Genomic DNA, 20625 nt, shown 5'->3' with positions numbered 1-20625 from the left:
TTTGTCTGCGCCCAGGACAGTTAAAATCAAGGGAAACTGGACTTGGTTTCATTTAGTTATTTATCTTTTATAATAAGATTATAACAGTATGAAAAATATTATCCATCTAGTCAGATCAATAAGGGAATCTCTTTCAGCAAGTTAGCAGATTCCACAAACGTTCTGCAGAAACTTTAACATTAACTTTTACCTTTGAACTACGTTAGAAAACTCTGCAGTCAAATAACCATGCCTCAAATAACCATACAGTTTGTCAATTTGACATTTATTCTTTAACTACCATTATGAAGTACTGTTAAAGGCGCAATACTGTGGTACAAAACCAGATCTCATCTGATGTTTATGATGTTAAACAGGTATAAAACAAACAAATTGAAATACTTATCATAATAAAATTAACAAAACAAAACACAGCCACACAGGGACAAGATTCAACTCAAAAGTACATTAAAATTCTGCATAAATTCTGCATAAATTAGACCTAAAGCACAATATTCCAGAGAGGTAATATAAAACTGTACATGACAATACATTTGCAATACATTACAATATTTATTCAAATATGGCAAAATAGCACCATGAAGTAAAAAATTCTCATCCAAAACCCACACAGTTGTAACAGGAAATACTGCATTCGTAATATGAAAGCACGGGAAGCATTTACAGAGTGTTGTAGACAGTCTGTTACCTGGGTTGATCTTATCTGGACGGCAGCCTGATGATGTACTGTGAAAGAAAGGTTGTTCTTATGCGGCTTCATGTCATTACTCTCTTAACTGTGGTTATGTTTTGATCAAGGTAATTAAATTTGTTGCAAAATTCAAGACAAATCTTTAAAATTGTAAACTACTCTGTTTTATCATGGTGACATGATGCTTGTGACGGCCTCCTTTTAGCTCTTTGACTTTCTAACAGGAACAGTCATTGCTGATGACAGATCAGTCACAGGATTCTAATTAGTCATTTTTTGCATGAAGTCCCTCCCATAGTCCCACCCTCCTCTCTCTGACCCTCATCTTTCTGTTTACTGGCATGTCATTGTCATTCATCCTCCTTCCCCTGACATGTTGAGGTGTTGTGAGGAGTTGTACAGTTTTTCTGTCCTAATCTGCGTGTTCCTTAATTCACAGGAAGTTGTTGGAGATCTGACGTTGGTGGTCAAACAAGTCCTCAACCTCGGCACTGTAAGCATCACCTGAAGAAAACAGACAGAGAGTGAAGACGAATACATGGCAACATATAGGGGAAGTGCTGAGGATTTGTGTGCACTGAAAAAGTCCCTGTACCTGCATGGCATCCAAACATGTAAACTCGGGCTCCATCGTATTTGCACCGGCAGCGCATAACGTTGTTCTGGAAATCAGACTCAGCCATGTCTAAGGAAGGGTTGACCTCCACCTGTAAATATAAAATAGATGAGATATAAGATGCTGCAGTCAGTCATTCTCCTCACAGTTGAGTACAGTTTTCAGTTCAGATTTATTAACGTGAAACTTGGTATTTTTCAACCTGCACCCTATTTTCCTATGTTTTTGTGTCTAAATGACTAATGGGGACAACTATTTTTGAAATTGGTCCAGTATTGAGCGAGACCACTGCAGTCGACAGCAGCAAAACAGGGCTGTTATTCTTCTGCACTCTCAATGTCCATCCAGTAAAGGTGCTTGTTTTTGCTACTGACAGGCTGACATTATAAGTGTCTGACAGCATTGTGGAAAAGGACCCTTTATAAGACCTTTTTATTAAAGAGTAAGATCATTTTTGTTTAACTGGAAATAGTCTTTAAATACACCAGAATATAACCTCCCTGCTGCCTCTCTCACGCCCGACCCTCCTCTCACTCGTCTCCCGATATTTTTACATCTAATTCTGTGAATTAAGTGTTTATTTAGACCAAACCAGAATTGTTGATTGTTGGAACAGTGTAAAGACAAGACAGTTTTATTTTATTTCTGTCGAGTTTGAATGAAGTACGATGATCTGTGAGGTCAAATGACTTTATTTGTAAATATGCAAAGACTGATGGAAATGTATTCCCACACTAATGCTGTTCTTTTGCTTTACTTGGAAAAGTGCTTGTGTCCTGTCAGGCACTTTTCCAACATATACTTAGGATATTCACCTTCCACCTGCATTGACTGTCAATGACTCCTTTCCCTGTCTGGGAATAAAGATTCATAGTTTAAGGAGAAGCAGAACAAATCTAAATGCAAGCAGGGGCTGTTTGAGTGCGAGGGCAGGGCTTTGAGGGAAAGCTTTACAAAATCTGAATGTGAAATCCATAAATAATACTTTCAAATTGAAAGACCAAGATAGGAAAGAAAAGATAGGAAAATTAGCCCATAATACAAACACTATAAAATCAGTTTGACCTCTGATTATGACTGCTGACGAAATATCTCGACAACATTCTTGCAAATGTTTGTCCTATGGGGGAGCCTGAGGTTGCCTGACAAAGTACCATGAACACTGCCAGGAGTGTCTTTTTCATCAAGTAAGGGAACAAATGAGATAGTAACAGTTTACTTCAGACAGTTAGGAAACAACTGGTATTCTGTGGGGCCAACCACAGGATTACTGTCTTCTGCATTTCTATATGGCTCATGATGTATAAATTGGGGGTTCAAGCACGGCATGACATCAGTTTCCACTGTTATCTCCATGCAGGGGGAAAAAGGACCAGAGATGCAGATGACAGTTTTGGGTTCGGATTCAAGTTGCAGCCTGTCATTAGGCTGTAGCCATGGTTGGTTGCCATGGCTTGTTGTTTTCCACCCTGTCTGTCTGCCTGCCTGCCATATATAAGAAAAAACACACAAATGAATTTTCCTGATGCACACATCAAACAGATAACCTGACCACATATTCAACAAAGCAACCCAGTTTAATTTTTATTTTTACATACAGTATAAATGTTGTGGTTCCAATTATATTTACGGACAAAAATTCTAGATGTAAAATATTCATAGTTATGATACTTTCTCATTACGTTTTCAGACAAGTTCGGTTCATATATTTTTAATTTAGTATGTTGAGAGCAGCCAATGATTTCAGCACATATGTTATAGTACCGGTGTAAAACACCATATTAACTTGGTGGCAGTTGATGCCCTTTTAAAGGCTCTTGTAATAATGTGAAACAAAGGGCCCACAGCCTGTTTTACAGAACAATGAAAGGTCGTCACTGTCATGTAAAAGACGTTGAGGTTGTGCAGCTGATTTTTAAATGACGGAGCAATCAGGAGCAATCAAGCTGAAGTGGACGTGACTCATCGGCTTAAATGTATAGTCCTAAAAATGGCTGCCACCCTGTGTCTCTTAGTAAAGACCCAAAGAAACGCCCAGCTGCATGAAAGACGGGAGATCATCCGTGCCCTCCTTCCATCTCTCACTTCTTACACAAATTTACGAGCAGCTCAACTACTGTTGAACCACGATCCCAACCGCACAGTGCTGCTGTATCTCGTCGCCGTGGCAACAGAGGATCCCTGCTTTACGGCATGTATGTGGTTTTATCTCTCAACACGAGGCTCGTCACATGTATACAGGCTCTCTCTCTCTCACACGCACACACGCTCAAGTTAAACTTCTTCTCATCTTGATTTTATGTAAACACTCAGAAAATAACTGAACTGTAAACATAATCATTTTGCTGCCACTAAGCTGTCAGGAAAAAAAATAGAACAAATGACATGGAGGGAGGATGGATGAGTAGTCCCCACGGCAGATTGCATGTCTAGAAATAGAAGAGACATGCGACATTGAACCAACAAACTTTCAAACATGAAACTCAGTAGAAATGAAAAGTGCTGACAGAGCTGTTCCACAGCAAAAAGGCCTGTACTTTCTGAAAGAGTAGACTAATAGCAGGTCTACTTTCTATATAAATCCAGACTAAATTCACTTTCCTTAAATACGCACACACCCCTAAAACTACATACATACTGTACACCTGAAACAGCCAAGAGCCATTTATCTGAAATTATAGTCTTTAATCACAGCTTTTATCTCTTGTGTGCCTTCAGATGTTGAAACACCAAGCCCTGTGTTTGCTCTGTTTTTTCTTTTTCTCCACCCTACCAAAGAAGTTGTGTAAGCTACTAAAATGATTTAATTTCACCATGAAGATTTGAGTGTGGATAATTTTTTCCCGTTGCATTTTTATTGAACTAACAATTTCACAATGAACTCTACAGACTGCTGAGCAGTCTGCTTAATAGAATCAGGAGTTAGAAACAAAGCCTCCAAACCTGGAAGATGTATTCGCCGGGTCGTATGTCTGTGATGTCGATCCACTGGCAGTCAATGTCGTGGCGGTAGGTGTCCCAGCAGCCGACTGAGATCCCTTGCTCTCCCATGTTATAGCAGGCATACCGTTTATGGATACCTTGTAGGAGAAAATAAAACAGTTGTGAGGAGAGGTAAAAAGAGAAGACCATGTTGTGTAAATCTTCTTTGCCGTCAGTCACTGTGGATGTGAATTTCTACCAAAAGCCTGAAATTATAAGAACATGATTTAAAACCTAGATCTTTTTTGGGGGGCCGTCAAATGAATAGAAAGGATCTAAGCTGCATAAAGCTGTCTGGGTTTTGTGAAGCCAAGATGAATTTAGGCTTGGCCTCCGATCTTACAGCCAGTCTTTGAATGCTCATTATGGGATTTCAGCATTGCACTTTTATGTATTCTTGAATCCCTTGTTTGTCACGATTCTGCTCTCGTTTCCAGATTTCCCTCAAAAAGCAGATTTGTGTAACATTAATATGCCATTTGTCGTACCGTCAGGGCAATAGGTGTCCTCCAGACAGAAGCTGGCCTTGTGACCTTCAGCCACCTTGGTCCCATTGATGGTCAGTAGATCATAGTGAGTGAACACCTCAATGCTGTGGTAGTGCCTGAGAATTGGATCAGAGTGGCAAAATTAAGAAGGAAGTAAAGAAAAAGTTATCAGAGTAACAAGGAAAGATCTCCATTGCTGCTGTTTTTACAGTTCATCATTATCCTGTGAAAAAAAATATAGCAGCTATAAATCCTGTCACGTTGTTGCGAAGGCGTCAAACAGACACAGACAACAATTGTAAAAACACAAGTGGGCAGATAGATATCAGTTTGGTGTCGCACTTTCTCTCATTACAGAGACATTCCCGAAAAAGACTGTACCAGAAGCTGAAAGTCAAACCATGTGTTTGCTGGTTGGGGAGGTAGTGATTGGGTTGTGGCTGGGAGAGACACCGAGCTGTGCCTCTCCTTTTGGGACGCAAAACCACAACCACTGAGATAAGAAGCCAGGCGGCTCTGAGTGCAGTCATGCCTCTGACTGTAACAACGGGTTGACCAGTGAGGAGGATGTTTATTGTAAACATCATTTTGGAGGATAAAAGATTGTGTTTATTGCTTTAAATAACATACTTTATTTATGTGTTTGATTATTTATAGTCTAGATCTCAAAAATCTCACTGCACTTTCCATTCACATTTTGCTGCAGACATGATATATCTTTACCTCCGGTAGCAACTGTGTCCTTTGCAAAATTCTTGTTTTTCTTTTGCCACCCCATAATGATGCTCACTCCTCTGCCATGGAGGAGGTTATGCAGCTTTTCTTTTTTAACCAAACTCTGAAGCAGCTTAAATCACCACATAGTTACTTCCTATCTGGTTGAAGGCGTAAAAAAATGAGCAGCTGTTGGTTCAAATGAAATCCTGAAAGCAGCTTGGAGCAAACACTTGTAAATTTCTGGTTCAGGTTATGGAGCCTTCCTCCTCCCAGTCTCACCTGTGACACTGGTGCCACGTCCAGCTTTCTCTGCTGGCTCGGGGTCGGAAGTCGGCGCGGCCCACGTTCATGATGCGGGAGGAGAAGCGCAGCAGGCGGCGGTGTCCATAGGGCCAGTTCATCCGGGCGGCAGAGGAGGATAGGCAGTTCTCCTCATTAGCGCATGTCAGCAGGTGGAGGGGTCGGTCCTCCAGGTATGCCGTCTCTTGGACGAGCTGGGCATCCACGACAAGGTCCGGAGCAGCTACAGGGGTCAAGACACAAGACTTAATTTCCCTGTCTTTGCACTAAAAATACGTTTTTGTTCATGTGTTTGCTGTTTTTTGACTCACTTTCTACACACGTGACGCCTGCAGCCCTGCCATCTCCTCCTCTGGGACAGTAGACATTTGTGTTTCTGCGACACTGCTGGATGGACATCTCAGTGCCGACGCAGTGAGTTCCACTCAGAACCACCTCACCAGCACCAGAAGAGCCAGGCCAGTACCAGGTCTCCTGCACAGAGACACAAGAAGAATTAAACACTGCAGCCTCTGCAATAAAGAAAAAAACTTTTTTATTAGGAACTATCAGTGCACATGATCACATTTTCCACTCCTACTCACAATTTGAAAACTGCGCGTTAAATGTCCCCCCCCCCAAAACACATTCATGCTGCCCTTTCCATGCACAGTTCTATTTTCAGCTTGTTTGCTCTGTAAATTTCTCCTTTTATTTTCGGTTTGCTGGAAGTGGACGTTTGAGAAGCCTGTAATTACCTCAGGCCTCGGTAATAACACAGCACAGGCACACAAACAGCAAGACAGAGAGGGAGAAAGAGAGAAGAAAATACTGGAGCACACAGAACAAAAGCAGAAGCAGAAGAGGAGCCAGAAACTTGCAGAAAACATCAACATATTCTATTCTCTTGTTTACCTGATGAGCTCTTGAGGCAAAGCCCAAGCCCAGCTGTCGACAGACCACCATGGCCTCGTTGATGCCCCAGTTCTCACTACAGACGGAGCCCCAACGCTTCACCCCTCCAACCTCCATCAGCACCTCCACACGGCCCTCTGCCGGCTCTCGCCCTCCTGCCAGACGCACCTGAGGGTTAAGAGAAGGGAAAGTGTTTCCTTGCTAGTCCGTAAATACTGCTAAATGCCTGTCAGTGAATATGTAGGCATGTCTCCTCTTGTTTCCTACCGTGGTCTGCAAGCCAGTGCTGGGGACGTTGCAGCGGACCGCCACGTCCTGGCTGTGTTTGCAGGTGTAAAGCGGCACCTGTCTGTAGGTACACTCTGTAATTGACTTCTCCCTGCCTGTACACTGCACGCTGTTCATGTGGATGAGACCAGTACCTGCATAAGAAAAAGGGCGTGGAGTGACAGTTCATTGATTCACATGTGTCTTACCACACACACACACACACACACACACACACACACACACTCTAAAACCTGATGGCTCTGCACCGCACATGTCCACAGAGAGGTATTAAGACCCCAGACAAGATCCGGGCCTCTGATGTGGTTCTGAAAGTGAGCTTAGCCAGAAATCTTTCTGTCTAAATTATTGTACACTCGACTGCACACCAGGGCTGTGCTTTATAAACTAAAATAGAAAACCAAATTGGCAAAATGGAAATCTTTCAACACATCTATGTTTGTGTAGGTGTGTGAGGCCCAGGCTAAAGCCCTATAAAGCCCTATAATTTGGATTTAAATAGCTAATGATGTCATTAAGTGTAGCTTCAAGTTGCTCTTCTCTTACTGCACTACCCATTAGCCTTCTCATCGCTCCTGTGGCACACAGAGTCATCTCTTATATCTTATTTGTTCACATAACTCCGGTAAACTATCCTGAGACATTAAAAGCCACAGTGCTCCATTTAACTGTGTTCATTATTCAGACATAATTGCGCCATAGCACCTACTTTAATAGAGCCCTAAAAGTAACACTCGAGTGGTTTCCATGAGTTCCTTCATTAAGTAAAGACAAGGGAATGCACCCACCATTATAAGAGATGCTATGTGCTCATTTGGGCGGAAAGATAATGTGAGGAAATGAACGTGATTACAGAGTTACTACAGAGGCACGGCAGGAAAGAAAAGACTATAACTGAGTATGTGAAAAGGGGGGGGGGTCTATATCTTAGGAAAATCTTTCAGTCCAGTGGCTATATTTTCGTGCCCACAACAAAAGCAGTGCCAAAGTAATCACAATGTGTCTGAACCTTTGGTCTTGCTCAGTGCTGATTGCCTGACATCCCGGTTTCAAAGCTCAGCTAACTTTTCACATACAACAGGTTTATTTTGACAACAACACAGGGCATTGTTTTAGTCGCTGGAACATTCCAGCATAGTTTACACTTGTATAATTGGTCATGGGGAGAGTTCCTCAACAATTGGCTTCACCGATAGAAGTAGAAGTCAGCCTGTAAACATTTCCTCAGGGTTTATTTGTCTGCTTGGGTCCATGGTTCTTGGAGTGCTGCGTTTAGCAACAGACATTTAGGCTGAAAAGTGTTTAGTCTAAAGGATCACTGAGCTAAACTAATCATGCTCAAAGTGCATGGCACTAATTCAAAGTCTGTACCATTTAACACGTATCAGGTCAGTAGCCGGGGGTCTTTTTACACTCTTAATGATTTTATGAATGACTTTATCTGTTCACTATAGGACAAGGGGACAAATAAAGACCCAATTATAGTTTTGTTTAGACATAGATGACTCCCACCTAGACCTCACTAGTAATGGTGAGTAAAGCTATGTAAATGAATCACTGGAAAGCACCAGAAAGACTTCAAGGTACAGTTTGACTTTGTGTATACTATGTGTGTGGCTATGTTTATGTGTCCTATCTCACCCTGTCCGAGCTCAGCCCTGGTGAGGGCCTCTTTGGCCGTCCCAAAGCCCAGCTCTCTGCAGACCACGCTGGCTGCAGTGATGCCCCACAGGTGGTCACATACAGTACCCCATTTCCCCTCCTTCAGCACCTCAACACGGCCCTCCCCGACCCGGGGCCCGGCCTTCAGACGCACGACTGCCTGAAGAAAAATGGAAGAGTTTAGGTGAGTAATGGAAGTTTGTGAAATGATCTGGAAATCTTATTAAAGTCTGTCTGGATCTGGATAATTCAGGTTCAACAGAAAACTGCCAAATAAACTATATTTCAGTCTTATAACATTTGTTTTATATATGAGTGTTAACTGTTCAACAGCTGCACCAGGTGACATTTCTTGAAGCTCATACACAAAAGTGTTCAAATCTGAATCTGAGATCCTCATCTCTACACAATGCAACAGACTGATTGAGGCTAGCAATTATTATTTTTAAAGGAATAGTTTGACATTTTCACTCTCTTGCTTAAAGTTAGTTGAGAAGTTTAATACCAAAGCCTGGAGATGATTACATTAGCTTAACACAACGACTGGAAACAGAGAGAAACAGCTAGCCAATATCTATCTGAAGACCCAATAAAACTGCAATGTGTGTGTTTTGGTAAGTATTAAACAAACAAGATATAATGTGATGTAATTGTTGAGCTAAAGGTGCCAGAAGGCAAATTTTGCAAAGACAGACAGTTTCCCTTTTCTGGTATTTCTTAGCATGTGCTTTAGCATTCTCGCTAGTTTAATATATAGACTTCAAATGTAGGAACTAGAGTCATAACCATAATATTATTACAGTATTACGATAACATGTTTTGTAATTTATCTATTTCACTGGAATAGTTGACATTTTTGGAAATAACTTGTTTAATTTCTTGCCGAGAGTTTGATGGGAAGATTGATCTTCCGTCTGGTTAGCTTAGCTCAGCCTATACATTGGTGGCAGGGTGCAACACCTAGCCTGACATTGTCTGAAGATAACAGAATCCACCTTCAAGCATATCTAAATATTAGAAATTGTTAACACATATCGTGTTTAATTCGTGCACAAACAGACGTGAAAAAGACAAGTTGTGTTTGTAAGGAGTTGATGTGCTGATACAGGAAAAATAAAACAGCACAACCCTGTAAACCACAACCTGTGGTTTTTACATTTGTGTTTGTGTAACATTACAGAATAAACAAAATTTAGAGGTGCTGGCAACTTAACTGTTATATGCTTTTACAGTATTAAACACTGGGCAGAGTCAGGCTTGCTTTTTCCCACTACTTTCAGTCTTTACGTTAAGCTGAGCTAAGCTGCCTTCTGACTGTAGCTTCAACTATTTAGCTAACACACAGATTTGAGAGTGGTATTGTCTTATCTAACGCTCTGCAAGAAAACGAAAAAGCATATTTCTTAAAATATCAAGCTATTTCCTTAATTTTTTACACATTTGTTCACAATCTATATGGTTTTACTTCCCCCTCCACACTCACTGGCACAGCAGGTGGAGCAGGTGCTCTACCATAGCGTGCAAACTGGGATCCAGGGACACAACGGACCACAGCGTGCATGCCACCACGGCACGGGATATCACTCCTGGCGAGTGATGGCTGTGCCTGGCACTGCGATAGAGAGGCCTCCACTCCCTGACACTGCACCTTCTCCACCCAGTAGGCCTTCTTACTGATCTGTGTCCTCAACCTGGGTGTGGAAACAAGTGGAGGAGGAAGACAAAGCATTGAGAGACACAAGAGATATATTATAATTTGTCACATGACTTTAAGTTATAAAGGTACACCCTTCAAAGAGCAGTGGTTGATTTTACCTGGAAGACGGATCGGCTAACTTGGAGTCCCACAGTTTCCTGAAAGAAAGAGACACTTTTACAATTGTGGATCTATACATCCCGTAGACTAAACAACCGGCAGTCCTATGCACTCCCACAGTCTGCTCCTGTGCTCCTCCTCAATCATCCTTTCTTCTCTTCAATGACATCTTCCAGTCTGTCTATCAAACCTTAAATAAACAAACTTCAAGCTACAGACACAACGTGCTGGAAAGGGTGTGTGTCTCTTTGGATAAACATAGCCCCTATTTAGGAGACAGGAGGTGAGGAGGAGAGAGGGATATTTACAATAACGGATCACATAACTCTATCTATCTTACTTTCTTTGTCCTCAGACCACCACCTTATTGTCATGACAATTTTTAGATCTTCCGATTCTACATTCATGGGTATTTCTGTTTCTGCGTTTGTCTATGTGTCTACATTGGATGTCTGGTTTGGGACATCCATGTGGGGAAAAAAATTTATACGCCACTACATTAATCTCTGCGAGAAGCCAACACCTTAAACTAGATTCGAATCCTGAAGGGAAACAGTGTGTATACACAAAATGAGCCCCCCACGCCAGAGGCACACGCACACGCACGCACACACACACACACACACACACACACACACACACACACACACTTTGCTAAAATCTAAAAAAGAGAATTAAATAAAAGAATGATTCACAACCCAGTCAAAGTCTGGGAAATGTCCCTCTGTGACACACACACACACACACACACACACACACACACACATACACACACTAGAGCAGACCACTAGGCCAGTGTGACCACAGACAGGTGCAGTGTGACTGATGCCTTTCATGAATGTACTGGAATTAAATGAGTCAGAACACCAAGTATAGACAGGAGGAGATTTTACCGTACATACCGCAGATTCATGATGCAATTAAATATTTGGCAACCTTAAACGTGGAACGTTTCTTCTCCAGGAGAACCCTTAGAATCCTTGTATTCCACAGGTTATTATGCACAATCCCAACATTAGATGAGAAATGTGTTGAACGCTGGAAGGGCCTAAAAGGAAGCCCACAATCAGAAGACTGTAGACCATATGGAACATGTGCACCACAAATCATCTACAATCAGGCCAGAAAGTGAAGGGCAAACTGTGCATTTATCTTTCACAGTGAAAGGAAATTTCCACCCTCAAGTTTCCACAGTCACATTATTTTATGATTGTGTGTGCAGCAGTCCATCAGTGGAGAAATGTAATTTAGACAACTGGCCTCCTCTGGTGGATACATTTCTTTTAAAAAAATATTTTATATTTTTATATCTGTCTCTTCAGCAGCTAAATGCTCCGCTGTGTTCACCAGCCAGCTGCTAATTTTGTCTGTCTGCTGTTTGGTGCTGGGGAGGTAGTGTACAGTGGGTTTATCAGAGCTTTTGTGTTGAACAGCTGCCTGCTGCTGCTGGAGAGCAGTGAGAGTGAACCTCAACACTAAAGATGTTTAAAAAGCCCGTAGAGCTGGGGGAACTGCAGAGTTATGTGAAAAATTCTCGGTAGGTTCATTATGAGCGACCACAATTTACATAAAAAATATATTGTATATTGATATAAAATTATGACAGTTACAGTTATTACAGAACAATTTCAGACACTTTCGTGAACCTTTATACTTCTATTTCTCTACATTTTAGAGGAAAATATTGTACTTTTTTATTCTCACTATTTAGTTGCAACATTTTTTTACATGTGATCAGTCTATGCACGTGATAAAACATTACAGTATCTATCTTTCTCTGTTCTTTATTTCCTTCCCATCTGTCCTTTCTTCTTTCTTCCTTTTTTCTTTTACTTCTTCTTTCATTCATCCCTTTGCTTCTTTATTTCTTTCATTCATAACCCCTTCTTTTCTCTCTCATTTCTTTCTTCATCCTTCCCTCCTTCCTCCCCTTTACCTTGGTTAGCTGGTCTGAAAGCACGAACATCCCTAAAACTAGAGATACCACCTCTGCAAGGGAATGTGACACATAAAATGGTATATCTTAAGGAAATGTAGAAATGTAGCCAGTGTTTCAGGGTAGATTTTTCTTCTTGTTCATGAGAAGTGACAGATTCCTATGGTTTTGTGTGATGTAAATAAGTATATGTGTATGGTTGAGTTGGGTATTCCTTGTGTCTATCTGCTTATGCGTGTGAGCCTATGTGTGTGCGTTTGCACAGCTTAAACTGTTTCCTAACTCAATGGTAAATCAAAATGAAAGAGAAAGACTCTGAGGGGGTGTTAGTTCATGGTTTGGAAGAGGGGGAGGAAGAGGGAGAGAGTGCTACCCATATAATTGCCTGCTCTGCTTGGCAGTGTCTAGTGTGCGGTCGAGCAGTAGCATGTCGGTTCACACACACCAGACGTGGAAATATGCACGTACATATCAACTTTCCCTGCCTTGCCTCTGTAAAAACAGAGCTCTTTAAACCCCCAGCATCGTTACCCAACGTTATGACTGCATGCTGGGAAAGCGAGTGATGTAAGACAGAAGTCTCTAGGGCCACTTTTATGAGCACTTCTCAGGAAGAGGAAAAACAAGTTCTTTTGGTTTTCAGACACATTTCAGCCATCCCAGTGAGAGTTAAAAGCAAGCTGGATGTTGCTTTTTGTCAGGTCGCAAACAGGCTGGAGCTGAGTTAAGGCTTGCTCGGTCTTATGAGGAAATTTAAATGCAGGGATGTGAACACACAGTAGCAATCCTCAGGCACAACAGACAGGTTCTGACCACACCACTGTTGAATCTTCTTAACCAGGAGAGGATTTTCTTACTTCTCAGGATCTTCAGCTCAATGTCGTGATGCAACTCTGACCACACCATAAGCCACACTGGAGAGAGGAACTGACAGGAAAGCCAGATAACCTGTTATTACACAGCATAAGGCAAACTGTCTGACTGGAACAATCGGCTCACTCAGGAGACAGTAGGTTGCCACACTGACTCCACAACAGCCTCTAGACGGTCCCATCAACCTCCATGGAATGAAAACTCAAAGGGGTCATAATGATGTACTTTCCATGAAATGTGGGTTTTAGCATAATTGCCACAAAGGCATAAAAGGTCTTTAAAAAAGTCACTACTGAGGAGGGGAGAAGGGGCAGGGAGTTAAAGTAAATTAGAAGAACTGAAGAAGTTACTGTCAGCTATAAAGAGAGTGTGGATGTGATGGAACAAGGGAGCTGGAAAATGGCTTTAGCGCTTGCCTTTTGTAAGCACAGCAAAGTGGGGGAGTATTTTAAACATCTGTAAAAATGCACTGAGCAACTTAACAACGCCAGTCACACCAAAAAACAACCACATGGTCAGAGAGGGAAGTGCTGACACAGCAAAAGCCATGCAGCAGGTTCAGTTGAACCTGGATCCCTCAGACCATAATTACAGCTGTTCCAGCGGACACAAACCCCAAAGAAGAGCATGGATCTCTGCCCGCACAGTGGGTGCCACCAGGAATATATTACTCCATGTATGGATCAATAACAAAAATCTATGGCCACTCATGCAGCTCTGTGAGGCTTAAAAGCACAACAGTGGTGTGAGCAAAATGCTAGTATTAGCATGCTAACATGCAACAATGACAACATGCTGATGCTTAGCAGGTATTATGTTTACCATGTTCGATCTCTTATCACAAAGTAGACCTGAGGCTGATGGGAATGCCAGCAGATTTGCAGGTATTTTGTCATAATTTCAAATCAAAATGTTGACCTGATGATGGCTCTAGATGAAGAGTTAAGGGCTCATTAAAGTTCTTACATTTCATCCCGATGAGGGCATGAAAGTTTGAGCCCGGTCTCATCTCAGGGCATCAAATACCCAAGCTTTGAGAAAGCCTGACAAAACATCGGTATTTGATGCTCATGGTCCCCTTCAGCTTTCATACGAGACACCCTAGTCTCTCAAGTAACTCCAATGTAACCCATCTGCCACATAATGTACTTCTTTCAACACAAAACACGATGTTTTCCTAAACCTAACAAAGTAGTTTTTCGTGCTTAAACTTAACCAAAACTGCATATATACTGCATATATACCACATATTATAAAGGCGTTTCATTCAGAAGGGTACCTCACACACCATAGCTTTGTCAGGCTTACTCAAAGCATCCGTATTTGATGCGCTAAGACGAGAACATGTTGAAAGTTGTATCAGATTTCAAGGTAATCTATCTGATATAGTCAAGACATTTCTCTCAAAAAGCACAAATGTGACACTCACAGTGGTGCTAGAGTATAGGCCAGAGGATCACCAAAGTCATTACATTTTCTGTGGAACATAAATGTCCTATTCATCCTGGAGATGTAGTAAAAATTTTGATAAGCTGGCGGGAATTATGGAAAAGTCAGGACATCACCAAAGCTATTAGGATTCATCCTGTGGGGACCATGAATGTCTGTAAATTTCATAGCGAGACATCCAATACGTTCTGAGACATTTCACTAAAATCTAAAATTTCACCCTAATGGTGGCGCTAGAAGAAATGTCATCAGGAATCATCAGGTAGGCTTCCTCCTCTGGGAACAATGAATGTCTGTACAAGATGTCATGGCAATCCATGTTTGTGGAGATGCATCTGACTGCATTGCTATAAATGGCACTTGTTGTTAAGTGGATAAGATACGTCACAATTTCTACCTCAGGGAACATTTTCAAAAGGACAGTCACCAACATAAAAATCTTGTTTAAAACATGTGAACAAATGTGGCACCAGATGCCAAAGGTCCACCTCATGTTGCTTGTTCTCCTCTCCTCAGCTGTTTACTGTCGGACGAAAATGGCTGCTCCATTCATCTCCCACAAAGCTGGGGGGAGGTTTACAAAATACAAACAACATTCTCTGGCCTGGTTCAGTCTTTACACAAGCTGCTGGTGGGGCTCTTGGCACAGAAACAGGATGTTTCTCCAGACAACTCTGAGGTGTTTTTCAGTGTTGTCCAACATTCTGAGATTAGATATAGAGAGTTAGTCTGATGGACAACCAAGCCACAGTCTTGATTACGTTTTTGCTCCATCTTTGACTTGAAAGGGCTCCTAGCTTGACCAAAAAGATCCACTTAATTAAAAGTGAGGGTAGTGAAGTTTCTCACATCACTGTATCTAAACAACACAGCTCTAAAGAAGCCTTTATAGATAAGACACTTTCAGAGAGGGTTATTCATTGCTAGGCTGTGGCCGTGGTGGTGAAGAGGGCAGCTGAGGAGAAATAGCCTGTATCCTGCTGCCGAGCAGAGCAGACCAGAGCAGACCAGAGCAGGACACAAGGGGTAATTATTGGTGACATGGGGAGACAGATGGTGCAGGGCAGGCCAGCGGTCAGTACAGTTGTAATGTTAGCCAAGCCATAAAAAGACCTCTGTGGGCAGACAGACAGACACACAGAGGGTTGTGTTCGCGTGTGCACAAGTGTAGATGTGTGTTTTTGTGTTTATTTGTGTGTGCATGTGGATCTTGTACATGGTTTATGTAAGGTCTCGTATAAGGTGCTGTGCGATGAGGGTGGAGGGAGGGATGTATTAGTGTGTGTGTGTGTGTGTGTGTGTGTGTGTAAGTGAGGTATTAGGGTTTTGATGGTATGTGTGTAAGCGCTTTGAAGGTTTGTGTAGGGTGCTTCAGCTGGTATTCATGGCTAAAGTTAGACAGATGAGCTGGATTTATAGGGAAAAAAAATCAGCTCAACAGCCTGGGATTATTAGTTGAGCAAATGATTTATGTTTGCGTGACAATAAAAGTGTTATGAAAACATAAATCAAAAAGAAAGCTGAAGTTCAGTGTCTTTTCATACCTAGACTCTGCACTAGCTTTTGTAACTCAGTGGGTTTACTGTTTGTTTTCTGTCTACTAAATGTTCATCTATGACTGTATTTTACTACATACTTAAATATCAGCACGTTGTACTTTTAGCAAAGAACAAATAACTAACTAGCTAGTTACCAAACAAAAACGGAAACTAGCTAACGAACAAATCATCATTTTCTTTTTGTTAAAATGACAAAATGTTAAAATTTACTGTCCAGTTCAGTAAGATACTCAGTTTGATTTTACCATGCATTAAATTTTTTTGGCCACATGTGGGCAGCCAAAACAAGCTGTGAACACAACACCGACATGTACCTTCCTAGTTGATTTGGCTGTTAGCAAACAGTTTGTTATTTAAACATCCAGCAGTTATGGAGCAACTTAACCATCCATTTGGAGTCGTGTTTCGGCCACTTGATGAGTCCAATGTTCACTCTCTAGTTGTTTTTCTCTACCATCTCCTGAGGGAAATATCTGAAATGTCCACCAGCTAGCTGCTAACTTTGGTGTTTGATGCTGGGTAAGTAGTGTAAAGTGGGTTTAAGAGCTTTTTGTTATTATTTTAGACTAACGATATTGATAGAGAAAAAGAGATTCCTCAATAGTATATCTCCTTACTATAGGTTGACTAGAAGTGAGTACACAGATTTTCAGACACACTACTTTGCATTAGAAAGTGCCACTGTACACAGTTTTCACTGGGGGTTTCTTAATTATATGAGATTAGAAACCATGTAAAGGTTTCATGTAAAGACACACACCATAATGATGATCATATTCTTGTAGTCTGGATCTGACATTAATAACATACTCTCTGAGACTATTTTAAAAGTCTGCATTAAGGCCCACTCAGCCACTGGGGCAGACAGGCCTGCCGCTAATGGCTAATGCCACAGTGGACATGTCGTGCCAAGTGTGGTTGTACTAATGACAGCACTTGTGGTTAACCTCTACTACAGAGGGGTTGGAACTGCAATCCAGGCATGGGGCCGCCTAATCCATAAAGGGATGTGTAGTCAACCGCACTTTTTCATCCCTTTCATAACCACACACACTCTTTCTCTGTGTCCCTTCTCCTCTGTCACTTTGCTGTTTCCACTCTCACATACTCACCTGTAGGCGTTTTGGTCAAATGCTTCTGCAGCAGGGAATCCTAACATGCCACATACGACACGGCTGCTGCTGAGGTCCCAGCCATGGTTACACACATGACGCCACTTCCCAGCATGCTTCACTTCCAGCACTCCTTCCGTCACCAGACCGCCATGGTTACTGGACAGCACAGGCCTTAGACGAGCCTCCTCTAGATGAACAGATCCCTGTCCGGGTGAAAACATTAAAGATGATAAATAATTGAATACTGCTTCATCCTAAATAAAGACGTTGACTGAAATTTTGCCCGTCAAAATCTCTGTCACACTTTTTAAAGGCGTCAACCTCAACCCACATCAGCCAAGCCTTTGTCAAGCACACTAAAGGATTAATTTGAGTCAATAAACATGACTTTGTTGACTAATATATCCGCAGACAGCACGCAATGGAGAGAATAACATGATGATGAAGATGATCTGCAATGCCTCTAATCATCCACATTACATAGGCAACAGGAAGGAAGCTAACAGAAAACAGAGTTTGTTTAATGTTTAATGTGTCGGGATACGTGTCATGATGATTACACAATGGTAAAGAAAGTGTAAACTCAAGTTGCAAGTTGAAAAGAGGGAAAGTCAAACACAAGTGATAAATGTCTGGCAATTTCCTCTGGTCTGAGTTTCTTGCCCGTTTAAAGAGTCAGGACTTGATCCTAAACTTAAGGGAGGGGTGGCCCAAAGGTTAGAGAAGCGAGCTTGTGACTGGGAGGTAAATAATGGGTAAAATCTGGGTGTGGAAAGCAAACCAAGCAGTGCTTGCCCTCCCTCATTTGAGCAAGGCCCATAACCCCAACTGCTTAGTGGCCAGCTTCCACTGTTACTGGTGTAACAGTGTGAATGTGATCACGGCCTTCCTGCAAAAGAGAGACTTCCTCTCAGTGAAGCTCCCCTGAATAAATTAAGGTAAAAAAAAAAACAAAGGCTGCATAAGACCTAGATCTAGAACAGATCTGGGGGGCTGTGGCTTGACAGATGACATTTATGTATGGAAGTCGAATCAAGATTGGACTTCTTCTTTTGGTGTGTAGGCTACTAGAGGTTCACTGTCTACATGTATGTGTTTTTACCTGTGTGTAAGTCTCCGGTCCCGTGTCTGGATACACAGGCTCTGGTTCGACATGGTTTCCGCTGAGCTGCTGATGCCTGTCACTCCATTGCTGGGGTTGGGGCTGTCTGTCTACCTGTCCGTCTGTCTCTCGTCTCACTGCTTGTGGACTGGCCCTTGCTGTCTCCTGTCTCTGTCTGTAGGATGCTCCGTTTGCCAGATGTGAAGGCAGCTGATGCCCTTGTGGCAGAGCTGAGCTAACCTGCGGGCCTCGATTCCGTCGCAAGATCTGGATCTCGTGGCCATTTTCCTGCGGCGAGATGCTACTGCGTCGGGAAGAAGTTGGGTTGCGATGGAGGGCGATCTCATGGCCTCTTGCAGAAGAAGAGGAGATGTGGGACGAAGCTGAAGGGGACACAGACTGTGGTGGTGGGTTTCTCTGTCTTGGCTGGCTTGGTTGGCGCCTGGAGGATGAAGGGGCCTCCTCCAAGGCGACAGGGGGGGAGCCAGGTCTCCTTTCTGGGCTGCAAATGACCCCCAGGTCCTCAGCATGGGTGCAGTCATTGATTCCCCAACCATTGGAGCGACATTCTGCAATAGAGAGCTCTGTGCCCTTGCAGCGCACGTTGTCCAACCAGATCAAACCTAACAGCAAGAAAGGGTGGTAAGTCATTGAATCAGAAGATATAAGTGTTCAGAGCTAAACCTCATTGGCTTGACATACCTTGTCCCTCGCCAAACTTGGCACTGTGCGCCCAGGTAAAGCCGCGTTGGAAGCCAAGCTGTCGACACACCACATTGGCCAGGTTAAGATCCACCTCGTCATCACACACTGTGCCCCATGCGCCATTGTAGAACACCTCCACACGTCCCTCGTTTGCACCGCGCCGGCCTGCGCCTGCTAGACGCACAAGCACCTCCTGGGCAGGCAGCGGCGGGGGGGAGAGGAGAAGCAGGAGGAGTGTGGACAGGGAGCTAAGGCCCAGCATCCTGAAGAAAAGGGTGATGGGAATGAAATGGAACAGTGCAGAGAAGATGCACATGATGCAGGAGCCCCTAAATATATAAGCATGTTACCACAAAAATCCCCAAAAAGTCACGCAAAGCCATGAAACTCACATTCCATACTCTGACAAAACATATAATTAGAAAGTTCTCTTCTAACCCTAATGGGACATTCCACAGTAAAATGAAAGATTGATAGATGTTTTCATCCTTTAAAATAATCATCAGTCATTTACAGGACAGTCAGAGACTTGAGAGAGGTTGTGAAAATGTAGCCCTCGGTCTGAGCCAGTCAGGGCAGAGGGAGTAATAACCAGAGCTAAAAGTAGCCTCTCCATCCAGCCAACGGAAACTTTGGCTTTCCGCAAACCCTCAAGCTTAGCTGCATGTATTTAGCCAACAGACACAAGCAAATAAACATTGTCATAAAAACGTTCTCACACATAAATAAAGCAGCAGGTCTGAGCCTGTGAGAGACATTTTAGTTAATGAGTGATGATTAATTCTGCCAACCAATCCTAAAACCTTTTCTTCTAACAGACGGAAAGAAACTGGAGAGAAAAGGAGCGAGAGGAGACAAGATATGAAAGACACCTTATAGTAAATTCATCTTTCCAGGGGTCAATCAAATTCTGTTGTCCATTTACCTACATATATACATACATGCAACAGTACAAACAAACGTGTAAATAAAAGCAGTAACTCAGACTATTGAGGGCACAATTAAAGGTGTCAAAGGAGAGATGAGTGTGGATGAGTTCAGGCAGCTGCAGTGATGAAATCTTGAATTATGAAGGAAATATGGATTGGGACAAAATGTGAAGTCAAGAGATGAAAACGCTGATGAACTCACCTATCTGTTGATCTCAGCCTGGAGTCACCAGGAGAAAGAAGGAATAGAGCACTGGAGAAAAAGAAGGCAGTGAGTTTGGTCCTGCTGTCTCTCTATTCTCCTCTTTTCCCGCCCTCTTTCTTCATCTGTCACTCCCTCAGATCTGCTCCTTCATCCACACCTCCTATTTTCTTCATTTTTTAAAACCCCCTTTCCTTCTTTTCATCGTGTCCCATTTGTCCTTTTCCAGCATCTATCAGAGAAAATGTGGAAAAGGTAAATTGACCAATGAAAGCACAAAGGATAGACAATCCACACAGTA

General features: G+C 42.4%; 1 protein-coding gene across 1 annotated transcript; it reads right to left on the bottom strand.

Annotated features, from left to right (window-relative positions):
• Positions 1–238: 238 nt before the first annotated feature.
• Positions 239–20473, bottom strand: LOC119899494 (lysyl oxidase homolog 4-like). Its single transcript, XM_038714064.1, has 15 exons — positions 20325–20473; positions 19191–19456; positions 18489–19111; positions 17384–17589; positions 10454–10492; positions 10122–10329; positions 8618–8798; positions 6956–7110; positions 6689–6856; positions 6106–6268; positions 5774–6017; positions 4778–4893; positions 4251–4387; positions 1287–1398; positions 239–1195 (listed from the first exon to the last, which is right to left on the bottom strand). Exons 2-15 carry the CDS (start codon positions 19453–19455, stop codon positions 1125–1127), a joined length of 2688 nt encoding a protein of 895 aa, XP_038569992.1. The 5' UTR covers position 19456; positions 20325–20473; the 3' UTR covers positions 239–1124.
• Positions 20474–20625: the final 152 nt, after the last annotated feature.

Source organism: Micropterus salmoides, unplaced genomic scaffold (genome assembly GCF_014851395.1).
Source record: "Micropterus salmoides isolate LMB-PRFRI ecotype aquatic unplaced genomic scaffold, ASM1485139v1 Ms_hic_scaffold_12, whole genome shotgun sequence".
In the NCBI taxonomy this organism is placed as follows: domain Eukaryota; kingdom Metazoa; phylum Chordata; class Actinopteri; order Centrarchiformes; family Centrarchidae; genus Micropterus; species Micropterus salmoides.
Note: the sequence above shows the minus strand (reverse complement) of the source record. Positions and strands in the feature narration are given on the sequence as shown.

Excerpts from the sequence above, each read along its gene's own strand:
- LOC119899494 (XM_038714064.1), bottom strand. The coding sequence starts at position 19,455 with ATGCTGGGCCTTAGCTCCCTGTCCACACTCCTCCTGCTTCTCCTCTCC. Across the intron at positions 10,330-10,453 it reads TTAGCCGATCCGTCTTCCAG|GTTGAGGACACAGATCAGTA; the intron begins GTAAAATCAACC and ends TTCCACACCCAG. Across the intron at positions 6,018-6,105 it reads AGGCGTCACGTGTGTAGAAA|CTGCTCCGGACCTTGTCGTG; the intron begins GTGAGTCAAAAA and ends TGACCCCTGTAG.